The 17,218-nt window shown below is 37.4% G+C and overlaps 1 protein-coding gene across 1 annotated transcript; it reads right to left on the bottom strand.

Moving 5' to 3' along the window:
- Positions 1-1,344: 1,344 nt before the first annotated feature.
- Positions 1,345-13,158, bottom strand: LOC148158632 (LHFPL tetraspan subfamily member 3 protein-like). The gene is made up of 2 exons (XM_088006715.1): positions 11,873-13,158; positions 1,345-1,652 (listed from the first exon to the last, which is right to left on the bottom strand). The coding sequence occupies exons 1-2, from the start codon at positions 12,297-12,299 to the stop codon at positions 1,345-1,347; spliced, it is 735 nt and encodes a 244-aa protein (XP_087862841.1). The 5' UTR covers positions 12,300-13,158.
- Between the last annotated feature and the right edge of the window lie 4,060 nt (positions 13,159-17,218).

Raw genomic sequence — 17,218 nt, 5'->3', positions numbered from 1 at the left:
CCCATGTGATATTATAATCGCCCCTCTTGTTAAATTATGATTTTCCAATTTTTTCATTTCAGTTTCATTAGCGAGACTCAGACCTGATTACGAAGAATCTATAAATCAATGGAACAGAACCTGTCTGACAACATGAAGTAGGCTACAAGATCTCAACAACAATCAAAAAACAAATTCAAAAACGGATGAGGAACGAGTCGTTGACATTTCTCACAACGTGCTACAAAATCAAAAGATAAAATTCAGTCATTTCATTATTTACAAATAAAAATAAAGTGGGGATTCTTGTCAGTGGTCGACCCGACAAATGCCTTCCAAGCACTTTGACAGCTCATCCAAAGCTGTTACGCTCATTGTTCATGATTAAATATTAATACTGAGGGAAATTGGCACCAATGACAAAAAATAGCAGAGCTGACCAAAAAAGAGCACTTTGCCAAAAAACAATTAGTTTATCCAGAAAAGAACGTCATGCTGACAGTAAACACGGCGGTTCTGTGCTCGTTTAACACCTCGGCCTCTTGCTGTTACTAACAAACCATAAATTCTGCAGAAAATCCTGAATAAAAACGTCCGACCTTAAGCTGAAGTTCATTCGGGTTATAAAGCGGGAAAATATTCCAAGGCACACCGATACGTCCACTTCCAAATGTGACAAGAGTTAAAATAGAAAAGAAGGTTTTGGCATGGCCTAGTCAAATCAAGTGTGATGCACTGACATTAAACAAGTGGCTTAAATACCCTCTAGCTGGGCTTATTTTTGGTTTTCTTTTTACAAAAGGACATGATGGTTTAAAAAGTTTCCCCCCTCCTTCGATGAATGTATTTTTTCTTTTAGGACTGACTTGGGATAAACTAAGGTTGTGTTTGTAAAATATTAAAATGTGTTTGATGGTCTGAAACATTTGAGTTTGAAAAAAAAAAGTGAAATCTCTGGTGGGCGGATGTCTTTTCAAAGCACCTTTGGGCTTTTCTCACCATGATGGACAGAATTTAAAATGTTTTCTAAACTCCCACAGTGGCAGCTTTGAGGCTGTGATGAGGTCGTTTCAGGGGAAAATCAGAGCAAACATCCTGCTGGTTGCGTTGAGCGTTTATCCCAGTGGGGTTTCGTATGAATATCCAAACGAGTGTTTGCCTCAGTTTCATAATCAGTCTGAAAATCCTGCAGGATTTATATTAATATCATGTATTTTAAGAGTCCTGCCTTGTCACAACAGAAGGTAGGGGAGTCAAATAAGTGTAAAAAATAAAACAATATTCATTGCTTTAATTAAAACAGCCTAAAAATTAGGCTTGTGATTTGGGTGACCCATCAGCCCTGTAGAGATTTGTGTCATCTTTTCATCTGCATGTCTGTTTCCAGAGAAAGCTCCAGGCGGAGGGAGGCATGCAGGCGCGGTGTGACGGCTCAGCTGGGCGCCTGACGTGACTCACACCGCTGAGGCTGGATGCAGGAGCCTCAGGCTGAGCGCCACGTCCTGGCAGAGCCGGGGGGCCGTGCAGCGGTTCTCTCCTGCTGTGACTCGCCCTGTGCACAGAGCGAGTCTCTACGAGTTTCTGTCTCCATGCAGCAGGCGCAGAGGTCAGTGAGCGGCTGGCGGACAGGCCAAACCCTCTGCAGCAATCCTGTTCGGTGAGGGCTGCTGTAGCTACACAAAGGAGGAGTGGATTTCTGCAAAAATTTCAAAAGAAATAAAATAAAATCTGACCTCCAAAAGTCAAACATTTGCTGGAAAATAAAAAGAGAGATTTTGAGATTAAACTCAGAAATTTTCTAGAAAAATACAAGGAAATTTCTGGGCTCCAAACGTCAAACGTTTGGGAGGAAAAAACTGAGAAATTTTTATATTATTCTCAGAAAATTTCAAGAAAAAAAGTGTAAGTTTCTGACCTTTCAAAGTCAAAAATCTGCTAGAAAAAAAACAATCAGAAAATTTTAGCTTAATCTCAGACAGGAATGTTTCAGAAGTTGAGAAATTTCTGACTTTCAGAAAATTTTTTGACTTTTTTTTATTTGCAAAAGTTCGATTTTTACAGCTCAGAATTGTCATTGTTTTTTCTAGAAAATAAAAAAAAATTCTTGCTAATTTTTGAATTTCAGAGCTCTAAAATGTGCAATATTGTCTCCAAATTTCTTAGTTTTTGGCAGGTATTTACTCCCTCCTTTTCCTGTATCTGCCATAGTTTCCCATCGCAGGTCACCGGTTTTGATGTATACTGCGATGTGAATTGGGCAGAAAGTATCTGTTACGTAAAACACGGTCAGTAATTTAACATGCAGCTTGAGATCAATGTAAACTGTATTTTATTTCATTTTCAGAGTCTTTTTTTCATTTAATGCCCCTCAGATTTTAGTAATCACAAACAAATGATGTAGAAACTCAACAAACCTGGACAGGAATATTCTCCTCTCACTACAGATTCTTTGAAACACAGTTTATTAGTTAAAGTGAGTAGATGCCCATAAAATATTGCTAATAACAATCTCACATAAAATTCTGTTTTCACCACCAAACAAGATTTTCTTTTTCTGCTCCTGAAATGGATTCAACGCTGAAGCTTTTCTGACTCAAACTTCCCCTTCAGTTTTTCCGTTCTGTGAGCTTTACAGGCAAACGATGAGACAGATTACATCCATCGTTCTCACAGTTAAGTCCCTCTTTACACTCAATAATTAAGACTTCTCAGAGGCTGCAGCGATGACCGGATACGCTGAGAGATGGCCTGAGACGGAGACAATAATATGCCCTAATCACTTGTAGATAAATGGGGCAATTAAGAGTGTATTATGCATGCAGTGAGAATAAATGAGGTGTGAAAATGTGTCGTAAAGTTGCACAAGCCTTATGAGGGGGACAGCGAACAAAGAAACGTCTCCATGATGAGAGCTTTGAGAAGAGATACTGTAATAGCAATGAGAGACAATTAGCTAGAAAATGTGTCAAACTTTCGGCGAGTAGGGACTGAATATGTTTGAAGACAGCTGGACACCAATTTAAGACGGTTCTAAAAATGAAATTAACGTGAAAGTGTCAAAAAGGCAGCTGAAAGTAGAGCAAGAGAAACTTTTAAAAGTGACTCTGACAGTCTCCCCTGGAAGAAGAGGAGCGTGTTTTTGAGAAGAGCTGTCTCCAGTCCAAGTCTATTTCTGCTCCAGCGACTGGCAAACACTTGATGGTTTGCTGGAGGGAAGCAGGAAGCTTCCAGGCATCCTTTTATATTCCACTCAATAAAAACTTCTCTGCTGTTTGTTTTTTGCCCAACAAGCACATCATGCCTGGAACTTACCTTTTAACTCAATTCACAGGCTTTATTTCATCAAATCTTCTCTGTTCTCCTCAAAAAACAGGTGGAAGTTTTGCACATTATGCTCCCATAGAAGTGTGTTGCTTTTTTCAGTGAAGGCAGCAGGAAGTGCTCTGATTCAATATGGCGCAGCGTCGCGGCCCAAAGCGACTCAAAGAAAGTCTAACAAAGGACAGTACTGCAATAGAACGATACTTTGTTTCTGTCACTGCAAAAACACAAAAATCTAGAACAAAATTGTGTATTTTGGAGTTTCTAGAAATTTTCTGTTTTCTTTTTTTTCATGCAGATTTTTGACTTTTGGAGCTCAGAAACGTCCTTTTTCTTCTCCTGAAATGGATTCAACATTGATGCTAGTCTGACTCAAACTTCTCAGAAATTTTCTAGAAAAAATAAGGAAATTTCTGGGCTCACAAAGTCAAAAATTTGACAGAAAAAAAAAAAACTCAGAAATTTTTATATTAACCCCAGAAAATTTAAAGAAAAATACATGGAAATTTCTGAACTCCAGAAGTCGAAAATTTGCTAAAAGCTTCATGAATTTTGAGACCAATTTCAGAAACTTTCTAGAAAAAACAAGGAAATTTCTGGGCTCCAGAAGTCAAAAATTTGAGAGAAAAAACTCAGAAATGTTTAGATTAATCTGAGCTGGTAGTCGGACTCAAACTTCCCCTTCAGTTTCTTCGTTCTGTGAGCTTGACAGTTAAACGACGAGGGTGTAGAGCGACACTGATTACATCCATCTTTCTCAGTTAAATCCGTCTTTACACTCAATAATTAAGACTTCTCAGACGATACGCTGAAACATGTAATGCAAGGCTGTCGATGTGCTACTAATTGATCAAATTCGTCCTTTAAGGTGACAAAATCTCTGCATAGGTGCAGCTGAAGCCGACATGGCGGGTTCAGGTTAAAGCAGAGTTGCAGGGGGCACAGAGGGGGAGGGGTTCGCTGTAAAACCGCAACGAGTGAAGCAGGAGAGAGTCGGGTTGGAGCAAAGCGCTTATGTAACGGCTCCAGATGCAGCTGAACCTCCACAGAGGATAAAAACCGCCGAGGCGCGCGGCGATCAAAGAGACCTTTGAGTTCTCGCTGATAATAGACGCTGGAGCAGCGATGCTGAACCCAGCTGCATTCTGGGCCAAATCTAAAGTCGAAAATGCTCTTAAAGGGCCGGTTGTGCCACAATGTAGTAATAAAACCCATTAAATTGCTTTAAAAAAATCAGCATTCAAAAATAATATTAAACATCTTTTCTCACTGATCAGTCCATCCAGCATTTGGTGGTTTTTCTGTAATGAAAAATCACAGGTGTTGTGGTTCTAATTTTGAAATATTTGTAAGGAATTTGTACAATATTTACACTAATCCCTGATGTTAAATGTGACTTTTTATTAATCGTCGTTTCACAGATATAACTTGAGGTGACGTAAGGCTGAGGCAGCAGTCACTGGAGTCAGTGTTTTTGACCAATTTTGAGAAAAAAATATCAATAAAATCAGAAAAAATGTGGGGATCTGTTGATTTTGTGTAAATTTTGCGTGAACTTGTGAAAAACTAGAAGGACTTATTGATGTACTTTGGAGTCTAGAGGGCCACATAAAGAGCTACGGCGGGCCAGATTTGGCCCCTGAGCCTCCAGTTTGACACACTGTCAGGTTAGGGCCATGCAGTTTTATTTTACCACTGAAATATAAACTAACATTAAAATGCAAGATATCCACACAGAAACTGTAAATATCAGTTCAAACGTCATGCTTGGAGCTGGAAAACATTTTAAAGCTTTTTTAAAACTTTCAGAAGCAAAATGGCTTCATAATCCATAATCAGATTTAAATATGAATTCCTGTAGCTGTTAGTTTATTTACATGCTTCAGATACTAACACTTTTAATCCAGTTCGTAGTAAACATGACCACAAACATGCAGATTTTGGTAGTAAACATTCAGCTTCTGTGCACCATGAATCTGGAACAAACCTCTGGAAAAGTGCAAAACAGCCGAAACACCGAGTTCCTCTAAATCAAGACTAAAGTCCCACCTGCTTACAGTCGCTTTGGAACCGTAATAAGTAAAACATTAGCCAACATTTTGATGTGAAATGGCTGAAAATGAGATGTTTTAATTGACTGCATGATTTTGTATTTTTGTTTTTATTTAAACTGCCTGTTGCTGAAATAACTTTGATTGATTAAACTTGGCTAAATAAAACAGGAGTTTTTATCCTGGCCTTGTTGCTGAGAATAAACACAGAAAAATGGAAAAAATGCAAAGAAAATGCATAAAATGATTCAATGATTAAAAATGCTCTTTTTCTACAGAAATTAGACTTCTTTGCTGTCTTAAAATATGTTTTATTTCCAGTTATGCAGGTAAAAAGAAAACCCTGAGAAACTGTTGAATTTAAAAAGAATAAAAGAATTACATTTTATGGTGCTGTGCCTGTAAGTTTTGGTTTTGAATCCCACAGAAATATCTTTCTTTTTGGTGGGTTTTCTTTTTGTTTTCTTCGGTCAAACAGTTTGTTTTTGTTTCAGTTGATTAAATCAGAATAACACTTTGTCCTCACTGCTAAAACAGAAAATCTTACCAAATATTTCTGACTGGTTTCTAGGGTGAAGTACATTTGAATTAAAACAAAAAATAACTTAGAAATAACTTTTCATCAAGATAACATATTCATTTTAAGTTAAAAACTGCTTAATACTGAAGAAAAATGCTAGCTCCTTCGGCAGATTATTTCACTTATAACATGGGAAAATGTTTTGTTTATAATTGAGATAATATGCCAGTAGAACTAGTACATTTTTAAATTAATAGTAAGGAATTATTTACTGAAAACAAGCTCTTATCCTGATGAAAAGTTACTTGTAGGTTAGTTTTGTTTTATTTGAAATTTGCTCTAGAAAAAAAGACAATTAGACATTTTGTATTTAGTATTTTTCCAGTGCTCCACTTCTTTTTAAATGCCTTCTTCCATGGAGGTCATCGTTGTGCAGTGGATGATAGATAACGGTTGTCCTGGTGACGGAGCCTTTCATCAGAGCTGTTGTGCTTCAGTTTAACAGTTTCTCTATTTAAAATGTAAGATGAATAACCAAACCCTGGTTGTAACGACGACTGAGGAGCCATGAAGGACAAATGACGGCTCTGCAAGGATCACTTCATCACAAAAAACCTTGAATATGAACATCTACAGAGTCAGGTTGTTCCATCAAAGCAGCGTCAGACTTTGCATTTCAATAAAAAAAAAAAGTCCTGTTTAATTTCTACACAGTTGTGGCGTTTTCTTCAAAGATGCCTGCAACCTGATGAATAAACCGACCTCTCTGTAAGTCGGACCTTCGTGTTTATCACCTGCATCTTAAGAGCAAAAGAGGAAATCCCAGAGGATCAGCTCCCTGTTGCCTCAGTAAGCTGCTCCACACAGAACCGCCTCATCTCTGTAAAACTGAAGCGGCTCAGACACGTTAAAGCCGTTTTCAGAGAAAACCTCTCAGCAGAGCTGATGACGCTAACAAGGTGGCAGGAAAGGAGAGATGAAGTGTACACTGTAAAACACTTGAAGGTGGTTCAACTTGAAAATGAAAGTCAAGCGAAGAAGAAACTCTGACACTCCCAAATAAAATCTTACGTCATTAGAAGTCACTTCATTTCTAAAATGCCAGTCAGGAGCAGAGCTGTTTAAAGCAGTTAGGTTATGGTTGCATGAGGAAACAGTGATGCATGGATGAGAAAGAAGTTTTAATTTGTAAATTAAGAACATATGTAGGTAATGGAGCAGAAATGGAGCTTTAATTGTTACTGAAAAAATACAAAATCTCACATGAAGTTTGTTTCATGCAGATCAGGCTACATTCAAAGCAACCAGGCAGAAAGTGCCTCCCATACAAAATCTTACTACAAAGGAAAACCTCATACTTTATTTATACTGGAGTAAGACTTTAAAAGCCCCGCAGCGGCCGCTGTGTACACGCATGAAACGTAGTGGTGGTTAAAAATGGCCTCAAAATATTCTTTATCTGGTCTGCAGGTTTCAAAATGACTTCGGTTCAAAGATGGGAGAAAAGATGAACACACACTGCACAGATTTAAGAACAGAAAACAAGAGGTGAAAAGAGATGAGGTGAAAAGATGGAAGGACTGAGAGAAAAGTCCTAGTTTGCTCAGCTCAGCAGAAAATGCACACCGTCACATCTCCATGCCATGAACCTGCAGACGCTCAGAATTAGCTCTAAAAGACGAATCTGGCTCCATCCAGGGCATTATGGATGCATCATAGATCTGTGCACTCAGCTGCAGCTGTCATGTAGACGGTGTGAGACTTCTAACAAGTCCTGGACGCTGGCCACTATTAAATATTCAGCAAAACACTCTTCCAAGGAAAAGGAAGGAAATATATGCCAGTTCTGCAATTGCAACTGCAATTCTTAGCACGTTTGACATCAGGTAAAAAACCACTGCATCAATGATAACTTGATAAATATTCAAACCCTTTTTATTTTTGAAATTTTGTCACATTAGAGTGACAAAATTACAGCTTTAGTGTGTTTTAAGTCTCTATACAGCTACAGTTAGCGCTGCTAGTCTTCATCTTTTCTCATCTCAGTATTAACTCTTTTTTCTTCTTGGCAAAATAACTAACCACCACAGAATGATACTGCCACTACTATGATTTACTATGAGTGCGATTTGTTTAAGGGTGTTTAAGGGATTTGTTTCAAGATGTTAGCTTCAAAGCTAACATCTCACATATCCTTAAACACATCATACTCACAGTAAACAAAGCCAGTGTTAGCTCTAAAGCTAACAGTAGCTTTAAAGCTAATTTAAAGCTTAACACTAATGTAAAATGATACATTAGTGATGTTTTACATTACAGTTTAAAGTTAAAAATAGCTTTAAAGTGTTAGCTTTAAAATTAGCGTTAGCTTTACAGCTTAACCCCAGCTAATACTGGGGTTAAGCTGCAAAGCCAGTGTTAGCTGGTGTTAGTAGTGTTAGCTTTAGAGCTAGCACTAGCTTTAAACCTAGTGTTTAAAGCTAGTGCTAGCTTAACTTTAAACTTTGTCCTGAATTTTATTTAGACGTGTTGGAGTAAATAAAAGTGCTAATCCCACTTTTCAGATTTTCATTCGTTAAGAAAATTGAGAACCAAATGTCCGTTATATTCTGGCTCTATGCAACAAAATCACAACAAAATGCAGTTTGTAGTTAAAATATGGATGCATCTAATTAACAAATTCCTGGTTAAAACATCTCAACATTTCCATGTACTGCCAGAATATAAAAACGATGCAACGTCTTCTCTCACGTCTAACGGTATATAATATAAAATGATAAATTTGCAAACCTTTTTAAAATCATTTGGTTTTAAATAACCTTGTTAGTTGTTAGCATGCTAGCTCAAAGCTGCAGCATCAATCCCTCTGCATGTGCGTCTGTGGAGTGACCCGTGATGATGCTCGCAGGAGCAGAAGGAAAGATTGATGCCATGTAGCAGAGAGCAGTGCCCTGAATACTGACTGTGTCATTAATGTCCTCCAAGCCTTCCAGCAGCAGCAGCAGCAGCAGAAAACAAGCGGAGGCTGACCCTCTGTCACTTTTTATTTCATATCCATTCAGAGCCACGAGCTTCGACGTACACTGCGCTCCAAAAATCCTTCAAGGTGACAAACTGTGAAAGGAAACAAAAACAAATTCGTCTTTCCTTTGCGCTCTTCTTGGCAGGCTGACGTGCCGTTTACCACCGTCACGCTGATGGTGTGTGGATGTTGATGGGCCACCTGTCCTTCCTGTGGGCCACTCAGGAAAGGTGTGAGTTTAAACATCAGCTAAGTGATAATGTTTGACAGCGCTAATAAGCCAGGCCTCCCTGTGTCAGACTGCCATGACCAGCACCTCTTCTCTTAGCTTTCTCTCTCATGTCCTTGCAGTGAAACCAGCAGTGGCCTCATTAGAGAAGCTTATTGCCTTAATTCAGCCCAACACAACAACTCAAGATGGAGCTGTTCCAAAATAACTGCACTGTAAAACATTTACAGCTGGTTTAACCTGAAAATGAAAGTCCACCTGCTGCCTGGAAAATGCAGTTTAAGTCACAAGAAAATTGTTTTGGTTTAAACTCAGAAATTAAAGTTCATGAAGTTGATTTAATAACAAAAGACAAGTTGTCTAAAACATTGTTTTTTAACTTAATTATTCTTGAATTGTGAGTTTTAGCTAAAAATCTGCCCTCACCTGGTCAAAGAGCCACATTTTTCTATTATTTTACTCACAATATCAAGTTAAAATAAATACTGATTTTACTTTAGAATAATTTAAATTCTTGTTTGAGCAAAATTTCTGATCTGATGATGAATTTTATTAAACATCCCAATGAATTCAGCTCAGAAACATTTAGTGAGATCAGGACATTATCCTCAAGCTTTGCTGACTGAGAATTGCATTAAAATGAACATTTGCCTTAATAAAACACCAGAGTCAGATCAACGTAACGCACTTCCATCTCAGGAGACAGAAACATGCCGCTAAGCATTCTGGGAAATAGTTCCCACTCCTGTCTTTCTCTTCTTTCAGTTTTTTAAGTGCAAACCTAAAAACTCAAAGCTTTGCTGCTGTTACTGCTGAGAGGACTTATGCTTGGCAAAGCCTGGACTCTTCAGATGAAATGATGACTTTCACCCACAGTCACAACAAACGACAAAATGCTGCAGCTCAACCGTCGACCTTTACTCGGATTTGTTCTTAAAACCACAAAAAGAATAGATGTACTGTACACATTTGATTGCATGAACTCAGAAGGAAATCTGGTCATTGTAACATTGGCTCAGACTGGGTTAGATGCATCCTGTGTGTTATGTAAGCAACTCAAAATGGGACAATGATGCAGTTTTAGTTGTATTCATAGAGCTAAATGGGTATTTAGTAGAAAGTTTGCAACATAAGCAGGAGATTATTCTGTGATAAAGTCCTTCTGTAGTGAAACTCTAAGGTCCAAACAATATTTAGTATTTATGCCGAGTATAAATTATACTCAAATTATGCAGAGTGTAGTTACTTGGTGTGTAATTTAGTGTATATATTAAACTGAACCAAGTGATGTCCACCTGCTTTTATTTAGGAATATCAGAATAAAGTTGTTTTTGTTTTTTCTTTTCAAAAACTAAAATGTTTTGGACACAATTCATGAAAAAAGAACAGCGGAGTCAGAAACTAACTCAGATTCAGAGCAAGATGTCTAAAACATTTCAACACCACAGACCGAACTCTACGTGCCGCGATTCAATTATTCATCCGCTTTTCAATTACTTTTAATATAAATCAGTGTATTTTATTTGTCATACATAATTGTTTAAACAATTATATTTTCTTAGTGTAAGCATTGATCAGAGTTATATTAAGAATATTCTCCAATATAAAGATTTATTTTTTAGTTTAAGATGAATCTTAAGGCTTTGATGGATCAAATTTATATGAAAATCATTTATCCAACCAGACATTTTCTTTTCCTCCCTGCTTAATTCCTGCAGGGCTTCTGGCACTTATTTCCATCAGTTAATGAGCAAAACATGAGAACAACACTAGTAACTAAAGAAATGAAGCTGAAATGCATGTTTTCTTATCTGGAGGAGGAAGCTGGAGAAAACATGCAAACTCTATAAAAATGGACTTTGAACAGGATTTGAATCCTGGACCTTTGTGCTGCGAGGCAACAATAGTCACAACTGCATCCCTGCAGCGCAACAAGGTATAAAACAATCAAATACGTAAAAATACAGACATACTCTTCAGATGAAAACACAATGAACCATAAGAAAGAAAAGGTCAATAATATGCAACAAGTTCTCAGAGATGGAAAAAGGGAGGATTTCTTAGTTTTGATTAATTTAATGAGCAGGAAGTGAAAAAATCTGAAATAAATTCATAATTAGACTGATCAGAACTGATTAAGAGAAAATCAGCCAATTCCGCTCTACAACTACATTTTAAGACAATATTTTACTTATTTCCAATTGTTGTACTCCAATAATAGGTTAATATGATCAGCTTATAGATAAATAAATGCGTATTTCATGAGGGTTTAAAATAGGGGTGAACGGATTATCAGCATAGATTTACTTAATTTGGGGAAATTAAAGGTTACATGTGAAGTCAGTTTTATCCAATAAAATTTTCTACCTCAGCAAAGGCCTAAAACTCGGTTATATTCTGATGATCAGAAATCGACTTTTGGCTGAAACATCGGTCCACCATATTTGCAGTTAACTGTTGCCAACTCAGCAACTTTTTGTGTGTGTGTGTGTGGGGGTGTGTGTGTGGGGGGGGGGGGTGCGTGTGCGTGTGTGTGTGTGTGTGTGTGTGTGCTATTTTAGCCACATTTCAGACAAAAAAATCGGCTAAAATCGGAACCAGCTTTTTAGAGGTCGGTCAGAAAACTCCAATTGGTGCACCCGTAGTTAAAAGACTTTCTCAAAACCAATCAAAAATAATAAAAACAGACCGACTGAGCCTTAAACCAGCTTGATTTTTAATTTAAAGCACGGTGAGGTTTGCGGACCTACCTGATGCTGCTTGCATCCAGCCGCAGATTTTGTACACGGTGGAGGTGCTGAGGAGGAAGAAGAGGCTGAAGCAGCCGATGCAGGTGACCACCAACATCATGGACATTCCAATGAAGAAGGAGGCGGCCTTGAACGCACCGGAGGGGATGGCGGAGAACTCGGTGAAGCTGCCCTGGCAGTCCAGGTCCCGGGAGTGTCCGTCCCCGACGCAATAGTGAAACAGGCCGAAGTAGCCAGCCTGCGGGGTGTCCACGCCATCCCCGATCCAATAGGGCTGCGAGAAGATGGTCACGTTAACGATGCCGAACAGGATCGTGAAAATGGCCCACAGGAGTCCGATGACACGCGAGTTGCGGACGTAATTGGTCTGGTACAGTTTCGCGGCTTCTGCAGACGGTAGCATTGATGCGGCAGATCCAGGTATCATCTTATGCAGAGCCGAAAATGAAATGCGGGCTGCGATCCGTCCGTGCACCAAGGAGGGGATCGGACATTGATGTCGAAAGACGCTTTTCTCCGGGCTTCCTCCTCTTACAGAATCATAGTTAAAACAACACGCCGGATCGGACGATCTGTGCCTGTGCAGCTGCAACACATCTGTCAGACGGGATCAGGCTCATGACGTCGCATCCCCCCCTCCAAAAAAACAACACACAAAAAAAAAAAAAAAAAAATCAGGCAGTGGTCAAAGTGAGGAGAGCTCGAACCCTGGATGAGACTCTGACAACTCAAACCGACTCGCTCGCTCGCAGCTCATCGCTGCCGCATTTCGGTGCCCTTGGAAAAATCCAACGCAGAAAGACGCGTTTTCACATCAACCTCAGCTGCAGGCAACACCTAAAAATCAGCAGCTTGTTGGGAGGAAATGTCTCCAAACGGGACCGCGTTCACGCAAGCTCACGCATCAAATCATCCCACCGCGAATTACGCATTCAGATATCACGCCTGCCTCTCTCTCTCTCTGGTCGTGAGGCGTAAATATATTCTTCACAGCAGCATCGCTGGGCTCCCGGTGATGCTGCGAGTCACAGAGGGAGGGGCGCGCGCGCAGACCGTGGACGCGCGCGCGTGCGGTGACACACACCTTCTGGAGATCGCTGCGTCAACATCCAGCGAACTGACGACACATCGGTGCCAAACGCATCAGCACATGCGCGTCTGCGTCCGTCTCAGCTGGATGACAATCCCCCAGCAGCCGTAATGCCGGGGCAGCACGAGGTTATGCAACAGTTCATGAAACTGGCAACTGCCTGCGAAACATGCAAAGATTAAATCCTCAGATTTGGTTTTCGTTCCCTGCTAAATGCTAGACGAAAATAAAAATAAATAAAATTAATTGCTCATACTCTGAACGTTTTTCTCATTTATTTTCTCATGGGATTTTATGCAGGAGATCCCAGAGTACAATAGACACGTTTCTCAGATGTTCAATGTGGCTCGTCACCCAGGGCGCCACGCATCCTGGGGCAGCAGGAGCACTTCTGAACTACAGCTCTGGAAAAACTAAGAGCCCACTGCACTGAATCCCACTGAAAACCTGCTGGTTATTCCACCAGACACGGATTTCTGAGTTAAAATATTAGTATTGTTGTTTCTAAATGAATATAAACCTGTTTTCTTTGCATTATTTGAGGTCTGAAACCTCTGCATCTTTTTCTTTATTTTGACCATTTTTCAATTTCTGCAAATACTAAATTTTTGCTTGGGATTTTGGAGATATGTTGTCAGTAGTTCATAGAATAAAAGAACAATGTTCATTTTACTCAAATATGTATTTGTAAAGAGTAAAATCAGAGAAACTGATCATTTTAGGTGGCCTCTTTTTTTTCCAGAGCTGCATTTAGTTCATGCTGAACTGATATTATTTAGCTACGATGGAGTATTAGGGTCAAGCTAAGAAAATAAAAATAAATGAAAGTGTGAGAATAAAGTCATAAGAGTGTAAGTTGAAATAATACGAGAATTAAGCTATAATATTACAACTTTGTTCTCATAATATTATGACTTATTTTCATATTTTGACATTATTCTTGTAATTTTATGATTTTATTCTCGTAATTTTAATTTATTTTTAATTTAGTATGGCCCTTTGTTTTTATTTTTATTATCCTGAATCTTATTTTCACCAAAAAAAGAAATGAATAAATAAACAGGTGATCCAACTTAAAGTAATTTCATTTTCATTCATTTATTTCAAACCGGTTTTTAAAAACAAGTAATCAGTAGGACAAGAGAAAACAAAACCAAGAACAAAATTATTAACTTACCACTACTTTTCTGTCTTAAAATGAGCAGGAAGAAGTGAAAACGTATTTAATCCTTATCTCAATTTCTGTATCATTATTTACCGACAATAATAATCAGACATTTGTAATTAAAACCAAGTCATTGTATTAATGTGCTGTTAAACATACTGTGCTAAACAAAACAATAAATAAATTATATTACATAATTAATGAAAGTTAATTTGTTACAGGTAATCAAATTAAGTTTATCCAAGTAAATATATTAATTTATAATATAAAAAACCATAAGTTTTACTAACTTAATTTGATTACATGTTAGAAATTAGAAATTAACTCTTTTTTTTTTAAGTTGGAGCTCCGTTCACTTTTTTAAATTTTGCTCTATTTTGTGTTAATCTGTCACATAAATTCTCTTCAAACTCGTTTTCATTTTGGGCCAAATCAAAAATCTGAATGTTCTCAAAGGGCCAGAATGTATTGATAAAACACACTGAAATTATTGTTTTTGTGTCTTTTTCCAATCAAAATCACATTTTTTTTTATGATATAAGAATTTTTTTATAGAATTTGCACTAATAATCTATGATGTTAAATATGACTTTTTATTAATCGCCGTATCGATCACAGAATATAACTTAAAATGAAGTAAGGCGGGGCAGCCATCACTTTTGGCCAATTTTGAGGGAAAAAAGTCAATAAATTCAGAAAAAAAAGTGGGAATCTGTTAATTTTGTGTGAATTCTGCAGATTGTGAAGAACTGGAGGGACCTGCTGATGTAACTTGGGCCACATAAAAAGCTACGGCGGGCCAGTTTTGGCCCCCGGGCCTCGTGTTTGACACCTTAATGCTATTTAGTGTTGAAAAAAGACACAAATGATAAATATTAAATTACAGCCATACAAATCATGCATGAAAAGGCAGTGGGAGTAAATAAGCGCGTCTTCTTCCCACTGCTGTTCAAGCTAAATGTGTTTCTGGTTTGTGTATAAATACAGCATGTTTTACATAAAAATGAACTTTACTGCATGAATATTCATTGTGTATAATTGTGTATATGTATATTTCCTTTTTTACCCGGTATCAGGTATAAAACATGCTTTTTTCTTTCAGATATCTGAAAATATATCAAAAGATGATCATCCCTAGTAGCATTTTATTTTTAGATCTTTACAAGTTTAAAGATTTAGTTAGAGACACAAATATTTAATCATTTTAACTAAAAATGCTCTTTTTTAGTTTTTAACACAGTTGTGGTGAGAAGTTTTAACACCATCACCGTAAATGTCTCAAATAAAAACACACCCGGCGTGTCTACAGTCAGAAATGAGGTTAATAACGTTCCATAATCGCTAAATATGTCATTTTATTTTAGATAAAACTGGACAGCTTGTGATTTGCCCTGCATGTTTGACCTACTTTAAAATGTTTGGATGCCAAAGAAACAAAGATGAATCATCCTTCAAACTGATGACATCAGCTGAAACTGATCAGCACGGTTTCTATGGCAACTGGTTTTAATAAAACAAAATTCCTTAGATGTTAAGTTATAAATAGGGAACTCCCTGTTAAAAAGATTTAAAGAGATAGTGTCCAGCAATTTAATGGTAAGACCTACTGACAATTTAATCATTCCCCCCCCATTTTGATAAAATGTTAAAATTTCATATATTTTTCTATAACATAAACCATTTAAATAAATTACAAACCGACAGTGATTTAGCTTGTTTGTTCAAAAATACACCATTTAATGTAGTACTTTATTTGACCACTAAAGGTCAGCACAGTCTAACATTTTGAATTTATTTGTAACAGTACAAATATTTAATTTCACATTACACTGTAAAACATTTACAGGTGGTATAACCTGAAAATCAAAGTCCACCTGTTGCCTTGAAAATGCAGTTTGAGTCAACAAGAAAACTAGATTTTGACTCAGAAATTAAAGTTCATGAAGTTGATTTAACAAGAGACAAGTTGTCTAAACATTGTTTCTTAACTTCATTAATCTTGAATTGTGAGTTTTAGCTAAAAATCTACCCTCACCTGGTTAAAGAGCCACATTTCTCTATTATTTTACTCACAACATCAAGTTAAAATAAATACTGATTTTACTTTAGATTAATTTAAATTCTTGTTTGAGCAAAATTTCTGATCTGATGATGAATTTTATTAAACATCCCAATGAATTCAGCTCAGAAACATTTAGTGAGATCAGGACATTATCCTCAAGCTTTGCTGACTGAGAATTGCATTAAAATGAACATTTGCCTTAATAAAACACCAGAGTCAGATCAACGTAACGCACTTCCACCTCAGGAGACAGAAACATGCCGCTAAGCATTCTGGGAAATAGTTCCCACTCCTGTCTTTCTCTTCTTTCAGTTTTTTAAGTGCAAACCTAAAAACTCAGTTTATTCAACTCTTGGAGGTTTGACTAAATTAATAAAAAGTTAACACAACTTACTGCTGTAAGTTTATCTTCCACAAACTCACATTTAGGTGAGAAATTTCTCCATTCACACAAAAAAGGGGGCTTTGAGAAAAATACGAAATATTTTAACAACAAACTACCAATAAATATTTACATACATACAAATCATCACCACTACACCAATCTAAGGCCATTCAAAGAATAAATTTAACTTAATGCAGCTGCTCATTGTCCCTCCTCATTGGTGGGATGCAGGAGTCTTTCAGCTGCACCTGGAGCGTTTGTCTCCCTGCTGAGGAAAGGTGAGAGGTCAATTAAATTAAACCAACAGAAAATCTCCAAAATTAGTTCATTTTTTCCCTACACATTCTCCCTGGACAGCCAGAACGTCCAACCAAATACCAAAATAAAAAACAAGAAGAAGAAATGTTTAAAAGAAATGTAAATTAATTAAACACAACATGATACCATTTATCCTATTTTATTAGTGATTGAAAGCCTTGTCTCCAACACACTTCCTTTTTCTCAGTGTAAGATAAAGAAACTGACTTCCAAATTTGACAGTTTGTGTAAATAATAGTTTAAAAAAAGGAGGGAAATAAGTGGTGGCTTACAAGTTGAAGCAGGAAGCAGATGCTTCTTCATTTTTAGGTGACAGATTTGTTTCT

This window comes from Poecilia mexicana, unplaced genomic scaffold, assembly GCF_051168715.1.
Source record: "Poecilia mexicana isolate PSO_F unplaced genomic scaffold, ASM5116871v1 scaffold_6, whole genome shotgun sequence".
Classification (NCBI taxonomy): Eukaryota; Metazoa; Chordata; class Actinopteri; order Cyprinodontiformes; family Poeciliidae; genus Poecilia; species Poecilia mexicana.
This window is presented reverse-complemented; position numbering and strand designations above follow the sequence as displayed.

Coding starts and splice junctions, on each gene's coding strand:
- LOC148158632 (XM_088006715.1), bottom strand. CDS start 12,299: ATGATACCTGGATCTGCCGCATCAATGCTACCGTCTGCAGAAGCCGCG. Junction 1,653..11,872: donor CTGGATGCAAGCAGCATCAG/GTAGGTCCGCAA, acceptor TCCTTTGTGTAG/CTACAGCAGCCCTCACCGAA.